This window comes from Gallus gallus, chromosome 6 (genome assembly GCF_016699485.2).
Source record: "Gallus gallus isolate bGalGal1 chromosome 6, bGalGal1.mat.broiler.GRCg7b, whole genome shotgun sequence".
Taxonomy (NCBI): domain Eukaryota; kingdom Metazoa; phylum Chordata; class Aves; order Galliformes; family Phasianidae; genus Gallus; species Gallus gallus.
Window position 1 is genome coordinate 1,263,614 of NC_052537.1, and position 24,739 is coordinate 1,288,352.

At 37.7% G+C, this 24,739-nt stretch overlaps 1 protein-coding gene across 8 annotated transcripts in view; it reads left to right on the forward strand.

Annotated features, from left to right (window-relative positions):
* The window catches only part of FAM13C (family with sequence similarity 13 member C), an 87,388-nt gene that overhangs the window by 10,665 nt on the left and 51,984 nt on the right, over positions 1-24,739 (forward strand). For 3 of the 8 annotated variants that reach the window (XM_040702574.2, XM_040702578.2, XM_040702583.2), the window contains exon 1: positions 307-22,891. The exons of the other annotated variants lie outside the window; for them this stretch is intronic. In XM_040702574.2, the coding sequence (XP_040558508.1) occupies positions 22,835-22,891 (57 nt within the window). In that variant the 5' untranslated portion in view covers positions 307-22,834. Of the gene's footprint in view, positions 1-306; positions 22,892-24,739 lie in introns of those variants that run through there. 8 annotated transcript variants of the gene reach the window in all.

The window sequence follows — 24,739 nt, forward strand, 5'->3', positions numbered from 1 at the left end:
GTGGAGGGGAGAAGGAAAAATTGAGTATTTTCCAAGTGAGAGTGATTAGTTTTTATCCAGTCTCTAGTAAAATATAATCCACTAACAACTGATGTACAAAATCCTTGGGAGGTGCTGTTGGTAGTCATTGTGAACTGTAGCACACTGGGTGCCCTCACTCCAGCTTTGGGGCTTTGACAGTAGAGCTCTCCAGAAATTTTAGATTACCATATTTTAATCTGCAAGTATAATTCTTCAAATTTCTCTCATTTCCCCTTAAGAGCAGTCATTAAAATTTGCTGACATTTCACCCTTTCTTCTGGGAGCATAGAAAACAGTAGAAACCAGATGTTTTTTTTTCTTGCAGAATTTATGCAAGGTTTTACCTTACTTGATGTCAAGTATCTTATTTTTCATGCAGCTGTAGGCAGGTGTTTGCATCTCAGTATAACTAATACTACAGTAAATTGAACGGGCAAGTACTAATAACTCTGAAAGCTGAAAGGACTTTGAGGATTGTGAGTCATCTCAGCTGTGGGGGTGGAGCTGAGGAACTAGAATTACAGAAACTGTCTCCCTATTGATTTCTTATGAAAATGTAGTTGATTTAAACTAAGAGCTTTGAGTAGTGTATGTCAAAAGATAAAACAGATCAATTTGCACAACGGATGGCATCAAGCTATAAAATGCAGATTTCATCCTATATCTGAGATTGGGCTTGCCTTACTTTCAACTTTCACAATCTGTCTGTCATGTTAAATAGCAGTGTCTCAAAGCTGACATCCTTTCTTGCTTCTCTGGAACAACAGGACTGCATCTCTGGATCCAGCTATTTGATGAATCTTGACTGGGAATTGAATGTGATTGTATTTTTATTCAGAAATGTTTTATGATGGCATACAACTTGCTAAGCCAAAGTTGCATTTGCTATTAGCTCTTGATAATTCTTCTTCTGGGATAAGAATTCTCCAGAGAAGCTATAAGCCAGTTATTCCACTGAGAGGAAAGACATTGGAGAACAGAGTCAAGAAACATGTTCCCAAGTCTAAGCCCTTGTTGAGAAGAACAAATTTCAAACATATGTTACATGAACTTTTAATTACAGGGTTAGTTTGTCTGTAATTTCTAATACTTTAAAGACTTTTTTTTTCTTTTCTTCTAGATCTTTCTCTGTTCAACTATTACTGCATCAAACCAAATCTGCATGCATTTTCAGATTTCTCCCCTAATTGGGCTTTCTAATTGCCGTAAAATTTGTCAGTGCTTTATAAAGCACGTTGTTGTTGTGTGCTATAGCAACATATGCAAAATATTTAAGTAGCCAACTGTTTTTGCATGTGCAATAGATATGTGGGCCAGCTTGTGGGTTCAGGGGGACAGTGGTATTCTGGCATTATAATAGGCAGTGCAAAGGCATGAAGAATGCCTAATTCCCTGTCAGTTTAAGCAGCTGTGCTAATGCAACATGGTACTGGGCTCTGCTTTTGGAGCAGTTCCTTAGCTTGAGAGGCAGTTAATGAGTAAATCTTTCTTCATGCAGGAAGGGTGTAAAAGAAAGTGTCTCAGTGATGATTTTATTTGCTGCTGAAACAAGGTTAAAGAACAGAACTCTGCAACTAATTGGATTTATCTTAGCTTCTTCTATCCTAGTTTCAACGTATTCTATTTTTCATGACTCAATCTGCATGGGAAAGCTGGTATGCAAAGATGTTTTCATTCAGTGACAGCGTCAGTACGGAATATTTTAGGACTTCATTTTTTATTTCTGTGGCAAAATATGTTTTATATCTTGTGATGTTTATTTGAGGAGTACTGAAGGTCTGTATTGCCCATTGACTTTGTTACTGTCTTGCAGATCTACCTTTGACAAGAGCTGAGCCTGGAAAATAGCAGATTATGAATTTTATGAATGCTTTTCTCAGAAATGGCACTTAGGATTTGCGTTTTTCTTCTAGTGTGACATTAACGCTGTTTGTGGCTCAGCATGGCTGTCAAGAGGGCTTGAAAATCAGAGGATATGAGTCATCATAAAAACAGTGGTAATGTTATTTTCCACAAATACTGGTCCATGATGCAGCTCTGGATTTGATCTTGCTTTATTATTGAGACCAGAAATTCAACAGACGGAGAAAGAATGTCCCCAATATTCCTTGAAGCTTTCTCTGATACCATAGGCCATCTAGCTGTTTAATTCTATTTAATTATTTTGGACTAATGTAGTAATGAGAATAGTGGTGCAAAAACCTGAAAAACCTCTTCTAGCACTGGAGAGCGGGAATGCTGGATATACTGTAATATATACTGTAATATATGCTGTATTATACAGCAAAACATTTCCTGAGAGGATGAATGTGGCCAGAAAAAACTGTTCCTGTTCATTTCAGATTGCCAAAGAGGGAATCATTAGGCCCACTAATTAACTGTCAAGTTTAATGAAGCGTTCTGAACCTCAGATTGGAAGATACTTATAAACCACTAGCTCTATGCAAAGCTTCTGATTTTCCCTTTATTCCATAAATAATTATTGATTTGTACTAATATTTCAGCATTCTGGCTTCCCCAGTGTGTGTGGTTGAAATGTTGTCTGTTTAGCTTTGATTTTTCTCTAAGCTGAAAACTCAATTATGATTAACTTCACTGGACGAGTTAAATTAAGTTATTGGCCTTTTATGAAGTACTGAAATAATTTTGAATGCTAACAAAAAATATGATTTGTTATTGATTTTTGTTACATAATCCTCTGAACATCTGTGATGAAATATTTTTGAAGGTAACAAAGAGAACGAAGCCAGTGTTCTGAAATGACTAATGGGGATGCTATGGAGACTCTATTAATGAGGCATCCCTTTTCTTTTACAACTCAGATGACTTGAAGGCAGTGTTTTCAGACTGCAGAGACGGTTGAGAGAACTTTTGTTACTAAGTAAATGTCCCATTATCCTCTTGATACATGCCATACGCTTTTACCTGAGAAAATTAGTTCAAACTCCCAGTGTAAGGAATTACAGAATCCTCAGAGTTGGAAGGGACCTTTAGAAATCATCTACTTTAGCTCCCCTGCAATTACCAGGGACATGCACAGCTCCATCAGGTTGCTCAGGGCCCTGTCCAGCCTGGCCTTGAAAGTCTCCAAGGACAGGATATCCTACACATCTCTGGGCAACCTGCGCCAGTGCCTCATCATCCTCACTTTTGAAAGGATATATGGAAAAAGATTTCTTCCTTAAAGCAGACCTAGATCTACCCTCTTTAAGTTTGAGGAAAAGGGACCCATTTCAGTATGTGTGGTGTGCAGTGTGCGTACTCTGCTGTAAAACTTCTGTGCAAATGCCACAACTGAGAGTAACAGAAAAGAGCTTGAGCTGTAGTGTACACCTTAAATGCCCTCAGTACCACTGTGCATATCACCCACGTTGGATCCTTGCCCTATGCCAGGTCCTTGGGTGTGGCAGAGCTTCTAGTTCTGGTTTCTTTAGGATGTCTGCAACTCACCTGGGCTTCCAGTACTCCTTGGCTCCTTCGGACTGGGCTTTTCTGGGCTTCCAGGTGCCCTCAGAAAGCTCTGATCTGTGTTCACTGCTCAGGAATGTGTGATGTCCGAAGAAAACAGCTGAAAAAGTTCTCAAAGCTTTCTTAGTAGATTTTTTTTTTCCTTTGAGGCATCAGTAATAATAGTAAACTTCCTCCGTGCCCTATCCCTGTTCCTTCATGTGCAAAGGAGTCTAACTAAGATTGTTCCCCTTGCATGGTTTGTCAATAAATAAATAAATTCTTATCCAGATCAGACATCTTGATGCTTGTAGTCAGCATCCTTCAGCACAACCAGCAGGTCTAACAGGAAGCTGTCCTCAGTGAATGGTGCCTTCTTCCCATCTCCTTCTGCCCTTTCTCTTGAGCTCCTCTTCTGTTTTTCTGCTTTGGATTTTAACAAGATACTTTTTCTTCCTCTAATATCTTTCATTCTTCCTCCTCAAGACAGAAACTTAGTTTCATTGCCTCATACTTATTAGTTCTTCAGGAGCTTGACTTATTCATGAGACTGTTCAGCACCCTGTGCTTCTGCACAGACCTTTTTACTTTCAGATAATTGTGGGTCATTGCTGAGTTTTGCACGAGTTCTTAACAAAAAAAGGTTTCTTGAAAAAAGCTTTTCATAAGACCCATATCTCTCTGCAGAGCGTTCCTTTGCTGATAACGTAGGATGTTTTGGTGACACTTGACTGAGTGTGGAATGAAAAACTTCCTAGCCAGCTCTTTGCTAGAGGATAAGCATTTTGCAAGTATTACAGCTAACAGCTGATGTCCTGGGTGGCTGTGAATTTTTTCTTGTGTTCAGACAAGGTCATAAATTCATTAGTAACTGTGTAGCTGGATACTGTTTAATATGTGAGTTACCATTTGTTAGTCTAGTTAGTTTTTTTACTACATGAAGTTACATCAGCACAGACCTGGAGTGATGGAGTAATAAACACAGAGATCCCTTTTGCTGTATGATGCTACTGACAGCAGGTAAAAAGATTTTATTTCAGTTTTAAAGGGCAATATTGTCCACTGCTTGGATTCTGTCACAGTGGAAAATGTTTCTGCTACCATTCTTTTCTTCAGCCACATTTCTACTGAGAATGAAAAGCCGGATCCTGACCTGCAGGAGGCTCTTAAAGGAAACCTCTGCTAGTGGGGAGAGGAAGCAGAATAAAATGTTTTCCCTAGTTTTTGATGCAGTGCTTGCTACTGTTTGAGGGAAGGTATGGAAACACAGGATGTTTCATTTTTCTAATTTCATGGGCTGCAGGCTTCCTGAGTGACATGAGTTGTTTTCTTGTAGCCCAAAGACAGACAAATCTCATGCAATCTGTATGTGGCTGAGGAGGACACTGCAAGGTGGATGGTACATTCAGGCTCCTGCTGGGGTTATCGCCGCAGCAGTTGGCTTCAGAGCCAGCAGAGCTTGGGAACGCAGCCTTGGTGCTTCAGAAACATTACCTTACATCGCAACACGACTGCAGCTAGGGTATGGTTTAGCCCCAGCAGTGTTTTAGAGCCTGAGGCTCTACTTGTCCCAGCGCCCACAAGCAGTTGCACTGCACGGATGGGGAAACTGTGGGAGCATGCTCTCAGCTTTGTAAAGTCCCCTTACAAACTGAGGCAGTTTTAACTTTGTAACAACCTATAGACTGGACATTTTGTTCTTACCGTTTTAAAGGTAACTGCATTGAACGTCTGTATGGAACTGCGCCAAACACCCTAACACTGCTTTAATCCTTTTATTTGTTGTTGTTGCTAAGGCCATGCACCAACTGAATGGAAGGTTGCTAACTGTGTGTTACAGCTGGTATCTTGTGCAGTGTAACAGGCAGATGTTACATCGGGCTCACCCAGAGATGTGCTTGAATGTGCAGGTAATGCATCTTGGTCAATCTACAATTCAGCAGTTGAAGTTGTTATTTTTTCAGTGAATGTTTATTATTTTCTCTGATGCTGATTTTTCCCCCCTCTTTTTTTTAAAACGAAAATGGCTTTCCTATGCCATCTGCCCTTCCCAACCATTTTCATTCAGGAATTTCCAAAGCTTTGTCATTTTTGCAGTGTATACACTGCCATGTTTTCCCAAATAACACAGAGACACAGTGAGTTTAGGGTTATTTATAAGGAGAAACCTCTTTCTTTTTCTTTTAATCATTACTCTCTCTACTATTTCACACCGTAATCTTCATAAAAGCAAACTCTCTGAATTCCTGTTATGGTTTCATTGTAATATGCTGAAATGGATATGTCAGCAGCAGCATTTTTCTTTCTAGATTTGAGATTCAGTAGTTTTCCAGACAAATAGCATATTCCTGAGTTGATGGAAAATTCATGCTGAGCTACTTCATGTTGGCTCGCTTTGGGTGCCACCTCCAATGTTTCTGTTGGCTGGCAAGAAGAGCTGGTATTTTCTATTTATCAGTTCCTTTGACTCTCTCTGCAAAGCACTAAATCTAATAGCCTGCAGGTGGAAGGCTTCGCATTTTAAAAGGAAAAGACAGCTGATTACATGCCGGCAAGCTTCCAATCACACTGCTGAAATGTTGTTTTAAAATCAATTTTGATACCTAATTTGTTTGAGTTGTGTGATGACTTTGAAATATGTAACATCAAGAAGGCTGATAACGATCTTTTACGCTTTTAATGTGTGCACAATGAACAAATGTGGTAGCACTGTCAAGGTAGAAAGTACCTGCGTAGCAAAAAAACCTGTGTGATGTGGTCTTACTGGGCTTTAGTTTCAGCAGGAAAATAGCCGGCTGCCTTTCAGAGAAACCTCTGAGAAGACTCTGCTGCTTACATTTCTGGCTGGCTTGCCCTAGAGACTAAGCAAAACTGTTAACGGGAAAGACTTTATCATGACTGAAATTAAGGCTGTGGTTTTTGCTGTTGCAAAAACTATGCATCATACTGAAACAGAAAATCCAAGGAAAAGGTTTAGCTGAGCTCTTGCAGTTGTCAGCTTTCATCCTTTATCACTGGCAGATGAGAAATACAATGTCGTGACACAGATACGGTATCTCATTAAAGCTACACGCTGCAGCTGTTCTCTCACAGAAAATATATTTCCTCTAGAATTATTGCATTTTTCCCCCTGCTTTCCCTCATCATCAAATCAATGGCTCTTCTACCATCTTAAAGGGAAGATTTACCATCTTAAGGGAAGAAAATTGAGGTTTTCAGGGAATGAGGGAGCTGCCTTTCTCTCTCCAGGTCTGATTTAAATTCTGTATATTTTGGTTTGATTTTCTTAATTCTGTGGAGCAGAAAATTGAGAGGTTTTGTTTTGTTCTTGTTTTTTGTTTTGTTTTGCTTTTGTTTTTTCCCTTCACTTGCTCAAATAACAGCATCTCTTCATAGTCCATACCACCTTCTGGAAATGCTTTGCACCATGGTTTCTTGATTTTCTTTTTTTGTTTCAGAAGATTTATTCAGAAGATTAGGGACTGTGTTGAATGATGGTAGCAGAGCATTGAGTAAGCCGTAGAGAATTAAAATGGTAAACTGGAGAATGTTGTTTTTTGAGAATATTTTAAGCTCTCAGCTTGGTGCTATCTGAGCACCAAGGAAGATCCTACAAGAGTTGATGACACTTGTAAAAGTGTAACATGATTGTGCCGGGAAAACAGATGGTGAGAGTACAGTGTGGGAGGACTCCTGGATAATATCCACAAAAAGCCCACAGTCTCAGGTACCACAAAACCTCAGAGAAAATACAGTGTCATTTTACAATGATGTTGACACATGTCTTTGGGCTGCCAGGTAAGGGGTAAATTTACTCCTGGCAGCTGCCAAGGCTGCGGTGCTGCCAGACGAGGGTGCACGTTCCAGACATGCAGCAAGTGTACAGACAGTCTGTGTCTGATTTCCTGGATGGGAGAAGGCATCCTTCTCCCGCAATTTAATCTGTGACAGCTTGTTTAGTCTCCCTGCAATGGAGCTGAAAGGTGTGAGGCAGGTTAATGGAAATATTATGAAGTGGTCATTGAGAAAATATGAGAATGTTATAAGCATTACATCAACATCCCAAATCATTCTCTGTCTGTGAAATAACCTCATCTGTCCATCTCATTCTTTTTTTTCCTTTTTTTTTTTAATGTGTTTTCTCTGTTTCATGCAAAACAAAACAAAACCCCTTCATTTTTAAATATGCTTTAAAAGCAGCGCAGCGTTTATTTTATTATGTGGTTGAGGAGTACATCAGTGGTTTGATTTGCTTTGGGGTTTTTCCTCTAAAGGATTCTTTGTCTACTTGTCTTCTGCAGTCTGGTAACTGAAATCGCTTTATAGTGTTTGTAAAAGAGCAGGTTTGGGTACATTAACTCAGATTAGCTGAACACTGCTTTAGTTTAGAGCTCCATGTAGATTATAAAAATCAAATTAGGAACTGGTTAGATATTGAGACAATGGAACCCATGCTCAGCTCTGTACTCACTCTGCTGTAGCGTGAGGTGCCTGTAGCTGAAGTAACTAATTGAAAATGGACTTGGCTGTATCTACAGTGCTATATTACAGTTGTAGCAGTGACCACAGAAGATGTAGTTGCATATTTTCAGGAAAAATGTGCTAGAAATAACCAGCAGAAATAAGCAGAAAAACATTCAATAACACAAACTTTTAGTTCTTTTACTGTCTTGCATAGAATGACTTTTTGTGTCAAACTACAAGTATTTTCATATCAGTTGAGTGAAAAGCCAAAAATCATATACTAGCAACATGGTTTAGTCTAGTTCAAAACCTAAAATTTGAAAGCAGCACTTAACCACAATTGAAATGATGAGAAAGTTTCTTTTGGAGATAGTTAATTACGTTAACATGATTTATTGTATCAGCAGAAATCTCTCCCAATTCAATTTTAAATTGGCAAAATGGCTATTTGCTTCTTTATTGCTTGCCCACCTGAGATATTCCTACTGGAAGTCAGTATTTTTAGCTGTGCTGTTCTTATAACAGCACTCATATAAATCAGTTTCTATGAGATGACTGGCATTTTTCTTTAATTACTTTTTTTAGGATAAACATTTGAAATCACATTTGGTGTCTTATGTCTTTTCCATCATCTAGAATACTGCTAGACTACTCCTCACATCCAGCTGCCTAGTTAGCACAGGCATCTGAGCTGGTTGCTCTTTCTCACTCTTTAATTCAAAGAAGGATCTTCACATAGAATTTTAATTCCCTTTGAAGAGATGACTTTTCTGTTACTCAACAACCAGATGATTCAAAATTCAACTGAAGCTCTCATTTTGGCTGTTGGAGGGCTTTGGACTCCTGTTACAGCTTCCCTTTCCTACTGTGACATGGAGTATAAGGATAGGTTTTTTTTTCTATATTTGTCTTAGGCTTCCTGGATTTGGTGTTCTTTATGATGTAAAATGTCAAAAAGCAAAGACATGTATTCATACATATATTACTTGGATAATATATCAGCTCTGGTTTTGGTAAAGGTTTTTTTCTAGAAAAAACCTTTTTTTTTTTCTTCTAGAAAAACAGCATGCTTGGATAACACTGAGAAACAGAAGTGCTAAAACCGAGTAGTACATAATTTGCCTTGGGATATGTTTTCCATTGTTATGTTGTGATCCTTTGATACTGCCTTTTTGAACATCTCAGCATCTTACTCGAGCGTATTCATCACATAAATAGAGCAGTCTGTGCAGGTAGCTAATGGAAAAAACAAAAGGCTTGGTAGTGATGGGATGAGCAAGTGTTTTCCATGGAGGCAGTAGGACCTGCCTGAGGAAGTTCTATCTGCAGGGAGTACTTATGCACAAGAAGCACATGGAAAACGAACTGTTTACAAAAAAAAAAAAAAAAAATCATCTACAATTGGTTTATATATATTCATGAGTTCACCAGCATGTCTGTGTTCACATAAAAATGAAATCTATTGCAGCCCAGAATGCAAAGGTGTAAGGGTCAAAGTTAGAAAATGTTGATTTCCAGAAATAACATGGAAGACAACATTTCTGGAGCAGAAAGTACATTTATGGTCTCTGTTATAAATAATTCTACTAACAACTTCTCAGTTCAGGAGAACTTAAAAGACTATAATCAAGTGTGATTGAAATACAAGTTAAAGGTGATTATACTAGGTCAGCTGTATAGATTAATGACCCCAGAACAAATGCAAAGATCTCAAGATGCCAGTACTTGGTGGTTTTTTGTTGTTGAGAAAGAAATAGGAGGGGGAAAAAAAGAGGCAAAGCCAATAAAAGACTGTATTGCTGCAGTTCAGATGCTTTGGATTGTCTGTTTGTAAGGAAAGGCATTATGTTATGACTTGAAAATTTGTATAACAACCATCCGTGTAATTTTGAACATAGTCCTAGACATTTGTGGTACTCTGGGAGTTGAAATGTTAGTTTTGTTTTGTTGTTAAGGTTGGCATAAACCTTGCCATCTGAGCAGTGGGACAACAGAATAGCATTTGTAATTCAGCATAAGTCCCTGTACAGAAAATCTGGAATATTTTTACCACTAATTAAGAGTGTTGATGTATCATAGAGATGACCCTGCTATCCTCCCTATATGGTTTATCTCCACAGATCAGCAGCACAGTGTTTCTACAGATGTTTATTTAAATAAAGTTAGATAGAAAAACATTGTCTTGTTGCTGATGAGCTTTCCAAGCTTGGATGTACCAAAATGGCATTGGTGATCTCTTGAGATCTTTGTTTCTTAGGCCCTTATATTTCGTTCTTCATTGGTCATCCTGCTTTTAGACATTTTATTTCATTTCATTAAAAGACTTGTTTTATATTAGCATCTGTTTGAATGTCATTGTTTTCAAAACTGTATTTTTCATTGTACACATTTCTTCAGATAAAAGTTATCTTCACTGTTAAGACTGTTTGTAACATCTCAGCCAGGGGCTCACTTTAAAGCCAAGAGAATAAAATGCAATTATAATCTAGTTTTCTTATGTCTGAATTGCTCCATTTACTTCTTTTAATATAGCAGACTACTTTTCTGTTGTATCATCTATAATTTGCTTTACAGTATATTTTGAAAGAGAGAAAACTAAACTCTGAAAATGCTTTCTTCTGTGGTTTTCCTATTATGTTTCAATCTGTACTTTAGGTATAGATTGGACAAAGTTTCAGGTTAACATACAATTATTTTAGTTAAAATCTTTTCCATTATTTTCCAAAATGTTCATAGGATTACAGTATCAGTTTCTGTCTGCCTGTTCCATAGACGCTGCCTCTATATCTGGATTTCTAGCATAGAACTGTGTGTTCCTGAAACAGGTTTGCTGTGGATGCCAAAAAAATTGAAAAGTTGTTTCTGACCTGGAGATCTTGGATAGAGAGTAGATGATAAAAAATGGATGCAATCTTTCATTCTGCTATCACCAACTCTTAACTCCTACTAAGGAAGGTAGCAGCTAAGGAATCTTTAAAATTAAAAGCATTATTTTAGTTTGTAATAGCTGTATAGAATGGTGAAAGGCATTTTAGAAGAATAAATACTTGTATGAGTACACCAAAGCCAAGCAGAACAGCGAACATCTTTAATACATTGAATGGATAAAGCTCTCCTTCCCACAGATTTTTGTGCAGATGGTCTTGGGGCAGTGCCAGGAATGTACAGGTGCAGCAAGCCTTCCCTGAGTCCTCATTCCCTTGAAGCAGCACTCAGACTCACAAATCCTCAGTGCAATGAGGAAATGCATTGCTTTTTGCTTCTCACTAGATAATTTATAAAGGCTTGCTAGCCAGCTAGAGTGTGTGTTGCTTGAAATCCCTTAAAACACTGTCTTACCTGGGAAGATACAGCCAACTGAAGGAAAAAATAGCACGCTATAACAAGTCTCAGAATTATTGCTGATTATCATTGTTTTGCCCTGTAGAGGAAGGTGAAGTAGCTCTGTGATGTTGCTATAGTAGCAGCAGTTCTTGAGCACCATCCTGAGATTTAAAAGGGCCATGAAGGCTACTTCATAGACAGACAGTGATTAATGCTATATTTATAGACTCAGAGATCAGAAATAAACCTCAGGAGGTTGTGCAATCCATACTCCTGCCTGAAGGCAAGGTAAACTTCACTTAAAACATTCCATACAGGCATTTGTCTAACCTGATTTTGAAGCACCAGAGATGGAGGCTGAATAACATCCCTGGACAATTTGCTCCAGCACTTAATCAATTTATCTTCCTCTTCTTCAGCTTTTGGTTACTTTTTGCTTTTTGTCATCTGCTTTACTTCCATAGGTTTTGCAGCGTGTTTATTTGTGAGGCTTGAGCTGAAGGTAAAATAAGGTGATTCAGCTCTCTGAGGTTAGTTTAAAATGTGAAAGTGAAGACCAAAAGAAAAATTTATGTTGCTTCATGATAACAAAATGTACTCTCTTTGAGTTGGGAATGATTTCTAACTGCATTTCACCTAAAGAAATGTGAGCAAATTCTGCTTCTGAAGCATATCATATCAAATAATTTAGGAACTCTTTGGCTGTTTATAGTACATAAAGATACTGTTGGGAGTAATATATCATTAATTTGCATAGAGGCTTTATGTATTTTGGCATAGAATATATAGAATATCCTAGCAGATAAATCCTAGAAGATAATAACGCATGAGTGATGAAAATCATCTGCCCAAACATTAGTTGTTCTGTCAAAACAACAGATCCAAAATCTAATGTGAAATCTGTATTTCAGTAAAATTAGTGGCGCCCATCACTGGGACTTACAAAGGTATTTTATGATGCTCAGACAGTGTTCTGGCTACAAATTAGCAGAATCTGTTTTCTAGATAATGTCTAGACAGGCAAAACAAGTCTGTGCTGCAGCTTCTGGTAGTCTGGATTATGTTGGGCATGTTGGAGCTAAGAGGCACAGCAGTGGCTATTTACATGGGATGCAACTGTTGCATGCAAAGACCCATTTACCTGTTGGTACCTGAATGCAGCGTCAGTTGGCCCCCAGGACACATTGACAGATTGTGTCACTTAGGTCCCACTAAGCTTGTGTGTTGAGCACAGCTTGCTTAACATAAGGTGGCCTCAGAGCATGTTACTTCTATTTTACCTTTTAAACTAAATATTTCTGTGTAAGTATTTATACCTGTTAAGTGCCAAATCGTTTTTATCTGTACTTGTTGCACACGAGAGCGTTATACTAAAGTTTATAATTGGTGCTGGGAAAATGAGTCAAGGTATTCCATGAGGAAAGACTGAGACATGTGATTCATCCATCTGATGTGAAATATTAAGTGAAAATGCCTACAGTACACTAGGCAGAAAGAATGTCTTTATTTAATTCACTGGAAACAATCAATTAAATAACACTTCTAATTTGCGTCACTCAAAACTAAATTTCTGTCATGTCGGTTCTAGCTTTATGACCTATTTCATTCCTGAATCTATGCTGGATTTGACCTTAAAACAGTTTCATGTGCACTATGCACATGATGTTTGATGTGCATGCTTGATGCAACTGAATGCCAGATGAATGCTAAAATCATCATTTTACAAGTAATGGTATTTGTTAGTATATCAGTCCTGAGAACTACTGCAAGTGGTTAGGAAATTAAAGTCAGTGCTACCAAAACATCCGAGCGCTGGTCCTGGTTTTAAATCTCTGATGCCTTTAATGTTGGATATTAGATGTGAAACTGGATGCATCTATATATGTGCTTTTTTTTTGCGGCACTCTTGTCATTGAAGGCAATGTAATTGCATTGGTAATCTGGACTTATTACTTCTGTCTGTGACATAGTAGTCTTAATGAAAGACCCTTATTCAGCTCAGAAAAAAAAAAAAATTCCAACCCAGAATTTATCTGCAAAATAATGTGTAAATCCCTGTTTGGTAGCTTGCTGGGGGTATTTGCTCCCTTATAGTTCCTCTGTTGAATAGCACAGGGCTTTTCATGTTGTCTGACAAAGTATTTAATGGAAAAAGCTTGGCACCTTATTGTCTCATCCTCCAGAAGAGGATCTACGTCCTTCACTGTACAGTAAGATTAGGATAGAAGCTCTGAGCATGGCATCCCTCTGCTCAGGAGAGGAGCACATACATTGAACCTGGTCATATGTGAGGATGGATTCAGAACCAAGAATACACCTGAGCTCCTGAACTATTTTTGTCTTGTTGGCTGACATTGTCTCAAATGAGACATCCTGATAGATTATTTTGACAAATTTCAGGTTGTCTCCAGCCAAATGTTGCCTTGGCAGTGTTTCTGTCCAGGTTTTCTCTGCCTTGTAAAAAGAATTACCTACGTACTAAAAAGTGCCATTTAACGCAGATTGCTTTTAGTGAAAGTTCATATTCCCTAAACTCCTAACTAATTTATATTTCCCATTTTTATTGTAATATTTTTATAATGTTTCATTTTGGGGAATGGGATTCACATGGGCAACTTGAGCTGAAACTTGAAACACTGAATTCAAGAGGTGCATTCAGAGTCCTAGTCCTCCCTTTTGTTGAATTATATACAAACTGAAGAATTTAACAGGTGAGAATTGTTTTTCTTTGTTTGTTTTGGAGACTTTTTGGAGATGAACAGCTGAAGCTTCACATTCACTCTCCAGGAGGTCAGGTTGAGTTGTGATTCCTGATCATTCATGCATGAACGCAGGAATGGTAGGAGGAGATTGAGACGCTGAAAAGGGAAGGGGAGGGTAAGCATCTCTTTTCTTGCCTTTTTTTTTTTTTTTTTGGTAATTCATTAAATAAGGCTACTTTTGTCCTTAAAAAAAAAAAATCTGCAAGGGGGAATGTTTTGTTTGTATCCAAGTAGGTATTTGAGCTGGCACTCTTTGCTTCTTGTCCTTTTGTCACTAATGGCTAACCGATAGAGTTCTAAACAGGTATATTTATCTTCAGCTAGCCATACAAGATTTACTCTTAATCACTGTGTTAAATTAGTTGGGCACACTCTGCTTTCATTCCTTAGCATTTGGCAAAAATCAAACGTTTTTTAATGAAAAAAATCAATCCATTCAAAGTAGTATTGGAATATTTGTATCTTAGCTTTACAGGAGTATTGCACATATGGAAAATAGTTACTTCATGCTGCTCTGATACAAACATATTAGCTTTCAAATAAATCAGAACTCAGGCAATATCAATTCTATTCATTTCAGAACCTGAAGTGCCATCTGCTTATCTGTCTCATCTGTTTAGCCCCTATCATTGCAGATATGAATGTTGGACAAACACTGAACATGCTAGAATTTCTGCTCCTATCTTAGTGTGAAAGTCTACATCCTCAACAATGGCAAATTAGAGCTGGCAGCAGGAGAGAAAGAATACAAATATTAATCTGGCAGTAGCTGATATAAATCAAAGTATAAATTTTACATCTAAGGTAGCTGTATATGAAAAATCTTTCATACAATTCTGTTATTAAATGCTTTTTTTTTTTTAACCAGTCTGGCTTTTTTTTTCAAATCCAGAATGGAGAATGAGTACAAACAAATTTTTATTTATAATTTTATGGTAGTTCTAATTTTAATCCAAGCTCTTATCAGTCAGTTCTGTAATTATTTCTAATTGTTCGGAACTCACAGACGTTATGTTATTAATTGCACTCTGAAGTCTGTTCTAAAAACCAGAACAACAGTAAGCTACCAGATGATCAAAATAGGCAAAATAGCAAAATACTCATTTCCCATAAAATTTGCATTAGTTGCAAATAGGCATTACACACATATTTATTCAATCAACTGATCATTTGTGCATGCAATAACGCAGTTTAATGAATACATAATGGAGAAATGCAGATTATGTTTTCATGTTTGCATGAGTTACTGGTTGCGTATGTTTTACATAAACATTGCATCCTAACTATCTGGGTTGTTAGGATTAAAGAGCAGGTATTGGACTTGATTCCATGCCTGAAATTACAAGATGGTTTCTTACGGTCATACGTATTTCCTAACACTAATTCAATGGAAAAGGTGAACAACATAACAGCTATGGGTGTGTGTTTGTTTTAAATGAAACACAAAATAAAGGAAGCATAGTTAGCAACCCAAAACTCTGTCTTGGATTAATTAGATTTGCAAATTTTCAGAGATTCTATAGTCTATTTCTGGGTACAGCTAGAAACTATGTCAACCATGACAATTTCTTTACAACGCATTGTTAAGAAAAGGTTACTCACAAGAAGGCTCACCAAAACATCTTGGTTTGCAGGTTTTGCAAAACAAACGGAACAAAAAACCCACAAAAAGCCAGCCCAATTTGTGTGTCTCCATAAATATAGGGAAGATAAATTACTTTGGATCCTATCCATCCTTTTTCTTCTACCCTATTATTTCTCTGTTATCAGAGTTAATTCCTTCTGTGCTTACACAAAATTTATCATCAGGTTTCAGTCTTTTCATTTCTTCTCTTTTCCTCGATCAATAGGAGACCAATTCCCACTCCTCAGATTTCAGTGCATCTTCCACTCCACACGGATAAATCAGATTTTGTCAACTTTCCCTATTACTCTGCCCTGAGATACTTCTGCCCTGGTTTTAACTTCACAATCATAAGGCTTTTTTTGGGTGCACAGTGGCTGGAAAAAGCTACTGGTTGAAAAGAGCTAACAGTAAGCCTAAGACAAGTCATTCAGAAAGTAGTTCTCCAGGAGGTTAAATGCAGTTATGTTATAATGTTCTTGTAGGGTGTACTCATCTCTGAAATGCTAGCTTGGCAGTTGGAAACTTGGAACTTCTGTTAGACTGACTTTGATGGAAGCAACAATGCTTACTTCATCTCTCTTTATGTTTGTGGCTCCAGGTCTTTTTCAGTTTTCATCTTGAGGGGCTACTAGAAAGCAAGACCCAAACATATTCAACCTAGGGATTTACCAGCCATGTGTAGCAATTGGAAAAATCAATATGATAGGAAAAGCATTACCACAAAGGTGTGATGACAGAAAAACCAGCATGATAGAAAAGTGCTATAAAGGAAGGGAAGAAGATTGCTCACCTGTATTAGAATATTCCAGGTTCTCAGGGGAAAGCTTTACCAAGAAGGGATCTCCAGAAAGAAATCCTTCCCCAGAGGCAGTCAGCCCTTTAATGGAGTCTAACAGAGGTGCAGCCAGGCTCCACCCCTTCCGGTCATGCAGCTGATCTGCCTTCACCTGTGCTCCCAGGGCTGACTGCGTCTTTTCCCCAGGTGCTCAATCAGTGTTTTGGGCCGTGACTCAGCAGTTACCACAAACCATGTTAAAGCCACATTTTGAAGTAAATACATAATATGAAACTTCATTCAGATACTGGTGATATATTTTTAATTTATGTTTGTATGAATGCTAGTGGGAATGTACATTATATAGATGTTGCCTTTGTCTCTGTCTGAAACAGAAGAATGTTTTCTTAGATCAATGACAGGCTTTCAGGTTCTCAAATTGTGTGGTTGTTAATCTTACAACTGGATTATTTCTTTCTGCAGAAGAATGCATCGTGTTGATCTCAGCAACAGCAAAAATTATATTCCGTAAACTGCATACTGTGGAAACATATATAGAAACACAGATGGCTGGCTGATGGTTTGAGTTATGGAAACCATGTGATTCTTAAGATTCCTAGCATGTTTCATGGCTTAGATAGCAGCTCTGCACCCAGACTTAGATTGTGCTGTCTACATCAATGCTATAATGGCAGTGACCCCAAGCTGTAAGCAAACTTGTTTCTTGCATCTTCGTTGCTCCTGGGAAGAACAAGGAGATCTGCTTACCTATGAGAAGTTTTGAGCTTCTTTCCTTAATCTTTTTTAATTGCCAGACAACCTAAGTTAAAAACTTCTGTGGTTTGTCATCCTGAGACACTTAGAGACAGAGACTTTACAAGAGGGGCATGAAGCAGGTGGAGAGAACACAGAAAGATAGGAGATAGCAAAGTAATTTTAGGGAGTATAGCAAAACACACCTTTATGTTTCACACAGCTAATTTGGAAGTTAATCTTCTGAGACTACCAGAGCAAAGAATCTTGCACTTAACAAGTTAGCTGCTTTTCAGGAAATACAAGCAAGAGGTTTCAGTTACTGCATATTTTGGCTCTTCTGTGCATATCTCAGACCTGTGTCTCTGAAGGGGAGGAACTGCACCACGTTGATGAACTTGTATGTAACTCATTGCTGAGAGAAGGAGAATTAATCTTAAGGGTAGCTGCTGTGGATTTTCTTTTGCAGGTTTTGCAAACAATTAGAATACAGCCAGGTTAAAGCAAACACATGCTGAGATAGTTGACTGAAATCTGCAGAAATTTCTGAACCTTAGAAATTATGATTTTCAGCTGCAAAGTCTTAGTAACTCTTTCGTATGCCTGTAATAATTTGTATGTTGTTTCATTAATATGGGAGTATATCCCAACATTATTCTAGTTGTGTAATTTCTCTTGCTGTATAAACAGATTGCAACTGGTAACAAACAGTTCATTTTGGATCACATGAAAGTAGAACATTAGTTGTGCATGGAGAGGTTGAGGTTAAAGTAGAGGAAGTTTTTTTTTTGTATTCAGTATTATTTGAAAGCCATGTACTGACATAAAGAGCTCTCTCTTCCTGTTATAATGTTATAGTTGTACCCAATGTCAGAAGTATTTAGGATATTTACTAAGCAGGTAAAAACATTTAAGAATCTGTGCTAAAAGGGAGAGACACTGAGGAAGTATAACTGAGAATTTCAAATTAAAGATAAGATTTAAATAGATTGCCCAGTGGGTCTGAATTATTGCATCAACTACAAATGTCCAAGAGGTCATGAAGTAGCAGGTGTTACAACATTTGAGATACACAAACCTTGCTTTGATAGGGCTGGGAAGAGGTAACAGTGCAGCTTAACGCTGACCTTTAAGTAAAGCAGATACTTATGTACATATTACATTTATATATGTGTGTTTATGTATTTACAACTGGCATATCGTGGGATGTTGCATAAAGGCCAGGAAAAAAACAAAAAGGCTGACAAAGTAGAGACTACATTTAATCAATATTGGGAAATGTCACTGTTTTTCTAGACTAAGTCTGAGACACATTCTTATGGTATTACTGTTTCTCAAACATAACCTATTAAAGAAGTTGTTTTTACACAGATCAGAGGGCATTATGAAATAAGTAGATGATTATTCCCGTTGAGTGGCAGCAGTGTTGTGACTCACCCTTTTCATGGTCATAATTCCTTACATTAGTAATGGATTTTGAAAATTGGAATGGGTTTCTGCCAACAAACAAAATATTAATGAAATGTAGGGTTGCATAATATATTTTCTGCATAATGTATTTTTTTTTTTCCCAGAAAAACGAAACGACCACCTCCAAAAATATACTGAGCACTTGATGAATTTTGTCTCAGAATATTCTATGACTGTATGGTTCTGTGAAATTCTCGGTAGTCTTAATTTGCTGTGAGTTAAAAGGTATTTGGGTAAGTGTATTGGCATATTTATCTGAAGAGCCTATGCAGCTTTGATGCACAAGATAAAACTCCTTAACCTTTCATTATATGATTTCTCACCATGTCTGTTTCATTAGCTGCAATCAGTTTCTCATACTTTTGAGTATGAAACATTTCAACACTTTTGAAAAACATGCAATGCACGAGCTGAGGAAACTCGGGAGTTCATCAGCATACACAATTACACATTTTTCTGACCAGTGACCTAGAAATTTCTTCACTGAGAGCAGAGAGATGCTTGACTACCCTACTCCAGTGTTCAGTGAATCAACCAAATGATCCTACACTGTGGATTCAATTCAATGTTTCCTTTGTTAATGCCTCATCCCCCATTTGATAGCACAAACTTTTTGTCCTCATTCTCACATTTTCCCCACATCTAAGGCTGTAAGAAGGCATTCACATCAAGGCTTTTGGCAACAACTTGGGGAAAGCAACTGGATTTTATACAGTCAAGGCAAGAACAGTAAATAATAAAGCTCGTTCATCCTATTTTCCATTAGTGGCAATGTCAGATAAACCTGATTAAAGACTCTTGGAAAACGTTACACAGGTGATTTATTATATGTGTAGGTTTAGGTCTAAGTGTAATCGTGAAACATGGTACCTCTATATATTCACTTAGTGATAGATATAGAGCAGAATAGCAGGTGAATTACAGCAGCATATAATGACAGTTACAGTATATCTCCTCAGCTGATTTCAGGCGAGGAGCTGAAGTTAGTGTTGGCTGAACTGGGTAGATAGGAGGATCATTTGCTGCAAAGGCTGATAGGACAGTCTGTGGTAAGAATTGAAATTGGAAAGCTTTGTCTGGTGATGCACTGGAGGAACAGGTTTAATTTGATTCCTTTTCTCCTGCCTGCCTACTGATTGACTTTAGCACATGACTGTTGGTGAAAATGAACTAATAATAAATTCATTTGCCTACTCAGTGTCCCAGATGCAAAGAGTAGCTATGGATTTCTGAACTTTTCAAAGTAGGGGTGATTCATTTTAATGGTGTATGAGGAGGAATGTTTACCCCGTGTTGAAGAGAGTGGGCTAAAAATGAAGGAACAATAAACTTTATTCTTTTTTATAGATTAGATATTTTTACTATTTTTTAAAATACAAAATGCTTTCTGCATGAAAGAGGGACATGGCTGTCCCTCAAGCTCTCCCTAAAAGCATGGCTGTTCCTGAGTTCAGCTGCATATGGTTCTGATTGAGGACTCAACTACATTTATTCTGCTTGAAATTCACTGCACAGAACTATAACATGATAATGAGCAGGGACTTGCAGATGATCTGCAGGTGGGGTGGCAGGCACCCAAGAGCAGAATGACACAACCTTTCATCCCTCTAGTCTCACATTCAACTGTATTTGCCTTACTTACGACTAAAAAGTATTTTTTTATTTCTGTTAGAGTCTAGACAAGAACACTTTCCTAATGCTAAATTTCCCTATGCTTTATTTAAAATTTCAAGATACATTTATATACAATTGTTTGCTTAGATTTACACTGTGATTCTGCTTTAGTAATTGTGTCAAGATTATGGAATACAGGGCAATTGAGAACAAACATGCAAAAATTATTTAAAGGCTGACTTTTAAAAAGATAGCTATTAAACAGGTTAGTCACAACCGTGAGTCACTTCAGTTGTGAGTCATACTTACTTTTTGTAGCTATACATTATCTGGCTTTCCTGTTCCTCCACACAGCTATGACTAATGCTGTGTTAAGATGCATCACTGCTTTGGAGAATGCTTTTTCACTACTGTGCAGGGAGCCCTATCTGAATACATTTTTACATTTATAATATCATTGTTTGGCCCATTCTTTCAACCACTGAGTTGCTAGCTGCATAAAATAAGTAATTAAATATTTGCCACGCATTGGGTCGATAAGAGAGCAAGTAAGGGACCTCCCCATCAGCCTGCGAGTTGCACCATTTCTGTGGGGGGGTTAATTTGGTATATTAATATTTTGTCTTACCTGAGCCTGTTAGCCACCCACAGCAGCTGGGACGAGAGGTTTGGGATGGTTGTACAAGATAGAGAGTCTGTGGGGAAGAGACTGAACAAATGAGGTGGAGGCAAAAAATTTGTCCTGAAATCATGACTGGATTGATAGCTTCATAATTGTTGAAGCTGGGTTTGGATGTAGGACTCTTTTTTGGCTTGTTGGTTTTTTTTTTTTCTTTTATATTTGTAGTGAGCGTGCATCAACACAGCTGTAGTGTTAGGCATAATCCCACAGCCTTTACAACTGTCATTCCAGAAATAAAGTATAATATGTGTTGGCCAAACATTTTCAGCTTGGTGGCTACCTAAAATTAGTCTGAAACTGTGTAGGTGCTTACATGTGGGCTTGAGAGTCTGCGTTTGGGTTAGAAAATATAGGCTGTAGTTCTTCAAGCATCAGGAAAGAGGGAGGAGTTACTGTAGCTCTGAATACTTTTGAATATGCCTACATTTAGAAAACAATACGCATTGCTGTGTTTTAAAAAGTACTGTCATCACTTTGTTAAAATAAAGACAAGATTATACTTCTATGAACAGCAACAAAAATGATCTCAAGAATGATTTACTGTTCTCACTGGCTGTACTTCTGGAAATTTTTCTAATGACTGATTCTCTCAAAAATAGATAACTTACCTAGAAATGATGTTTCCTTCATGACTGATGTCTTGATTGGTCCTGCATGATTGCTTAATGAAAATCAATACTAAAATTAAAATATAAACATCTTATTTTCACTTCTCTACTGAACAATATAAAACCAAGAACAACGTTCTCTAGTTTATCAAAGAGGTCAAGGGACAAAGTTTGAATAGGAAAATGTGATGATGTCATGAAGAGCACTCAAAGTGCAACAAAGAATGCCAATGCCTTAAAAAGGAAGAGCAATTTTCACTGTCCTTTTGTAAAAGAACTCTTGCAATAGATAGCAAAATGGTAAAACTACTGCTTGTACAAATGATTTTCTCATATGTTTCTGCTTCCTTTCAGCAGATCTCGTACAGGAAATGTTTAGTCACAAATAGTTTTCAAAGAGAACACATTTGTGTAAGAAGGGGTAATTTTTTCAGTGTCATCAGCTGTTGTAAAGTGGCATAAGCTCCGTGTAGAGAAAATAACTTCTTTCAAATTCTTTTTGAGCCTGGGATGGGAGCTTTTAAAGCAATAACTGAAAAAGAACACAAGGAAAGCATTTTACAACCAAAGGGCCAACTGCTGTCCGCTGTATATGCTACAACAGTTCACAGGTGTAATTCTGGAGACATTAGTGAGGTAGTTAGCCAGAATGAAAAGATGGCTTCTGCAAAATCTCTTTAAGGTTTGTTTTGATCCTTGGAAGAGTATGTGCACTCAGGAATTGGAAAGAGCTGTGGAGTTTGACACCAGGTAAATCAAGGATAAACGCAAGGAACTTTGAGCAGTGCCGTGGTGACAGACCACCTGTAGACTACCTATGTCAGAATTCAGATTGTGGTAACAGGACAAAGTTCTGCTGCCTAACGAATAGAGATGTCCTATGCATGAGGCATGTCTGCAAGCATGCTTGAGCTCACTTCTATCTCAGGATATTTTATGCATGGCAAGGGAGCCAAGCTCAAAATACGAAAGCACATCGTCTTAAGCAATGTGTGGTGTGTCAGGAGAACAAAAGCTAAGAGTACTGACATCATGCAGTTACGTGGATACTTCCTTAGCTTTGTAACAGGATTAGGCTCCATGTTTTCTGTGTTTCAGAGCATGACATGTTTATCTCTTTACATGAACAGCCATCACACAAAGGAAAAGGCATTTAAGTAATGAAAAGGTAACTTTGAACATTATGCATAATGCATCTCTGTGCCTTTTATTTACATTTTCTGTACAATTCTGGTTTTATTCCACAAAGCTGAATATTATGTAATAGGATTATCTTATTTAATTCCTATGATTTTCTTTCTTGTCCTGACAGAAAGACACATTCTGCCTAGAGTGTATGTTCAGGTAAAAGAGATTTCCTGTCTTTCCTTTTATCAAAGATACATGTGTGCTTAATGGGGGGGGAAGCAGTGAGTAGTACACTTTCACAAACTTCTGAAGTGCAAACTTTTATCTATGGTGGGGAGTGATGCATCACTCTTTCAGGAAGTTAAACTAGTAGGTGGTTGGACTGGGAGCCTGGATAGAACTCAAATGAAAGAGCACTCCTTGCTGTGAGAAAAAATTAAAACAGCAAGGTAGAAGCTGAGCAGGAGTTGCCCACCGACCGTGGCTAATGCTAACTGGCATTTTTCACAGCTTTTTGGTGAAATAGAATTGCAGGCAAATATACCATAACTGATGAGGCTTTTCTGATGTCAGCCATCACAACATTGAGAAATTTAATGGTCTGAATCAAAGGTTTTAAGTGTCATTGTATGGACATTAGAATGAATAGATATTCAGACAAAACAACTTGGAAACAAACAGTCATGCATTTTTTGCAGTAGAAATAAGAACGAGCAACAGGAGGTTCATAAGCCACCTCAAGACTAGATGAGCAATTGCCCATAAGTAAAGTGGCTTGGGAGGGCTACAAGGTGCCTGTGAGAAGTTGGGTCCTTCTTGCTGTTAGATTTGTGACATGAGTGAGCTTAGAAAAGGCTACGTAAATAAACACATTATATTAATTTTTGACCTAATGACTGCAACAATTGGAAAGACCAGTGTGATGGAATGGTGATACAGGAGATGTAATAACTAAGGAACTAGCACAAACAGAAAGAAAAAGTATTTACCTGTCTCCAAAAACATACACTCTCAGGGAAAACTCCACAACAAAAGGATCTCCAACCAGAGAACCATCCCTAGTGGCAGTCAGCCCTTAAATGGGGTCTAAGAGAGGTGCAGTCAGGCTCCACCCCTTCCAGTCCCACAGACAAATTGCCTTCACCTTTGCTCCCAGAGCTGATCTGGTCTTTTTTGCAGGTTCTCAATCAGTGGTTCAGGCTGTGACTCAGCAGTTACTGTACAATGATATACTCTGAAATTAATAAATGTTCATTAAAGAAACAAAAAGATTTATACCTTTAAAGAAGAGATACTTACTCAAGTGAATGCAGTTAAAAAGCTCTCCGTGAGATCTTTTGGCTTGCTCCCTCTGTATTTTCTGTGCAAACGGAGATTCTTTATTACACGGAATGTAGGAAGCAATGTTACTGTTAGTTTTTCAGACTTAAAATTTGCAGTAATGAGGTAAAGCTGAATTCATACCTAAACATCCAAGTGTTTCTGTATACCACTTTTGTTTCCAGGTGAGAAGTAGTTCGGGTTACTTATTATGCTACAAGAGCCATTAGTTTACAGATCATACATTTGTAACTGCATTTATTGCTGTTATTCTCTTTTTGAGTTTTAGTCATCACTCCTACTGTCATGTGAACAGTAGCAGTTAATCAGAATTCTCTGCATATAATCAAAATTCACAAATAGAAAGTCAATTATGTTGAAGTTAAGTAGCATAAATTGTGCAGTTTTACATTTCAGATCTATGATTAGTGTATATTTTAATACTTCATAATCTGTCTGAACCAATTAGATTTTCCTGCGGTGAAAAAATAAATAATAATAAAAAATAATAGCTTAGGAGAAAGTAGGAAGTAAACTATGAAAAAGAATTATTCTAAGACTCAAGGAGTCTGTCTGGCTTTATTCCCAGAAAATGTTCAGGCACATCAGATCCAAGGGATTGGACCTGCTAGGCTATAAATACTTGTGCAGCCTCCTCAGGTGGCATAAACCAGCCTAGCTCTTTGTGGACCACTGGTACACCTGCCTGGCCCTCTGAGAGCAGCCTCTTGCTGTTGTAATCAG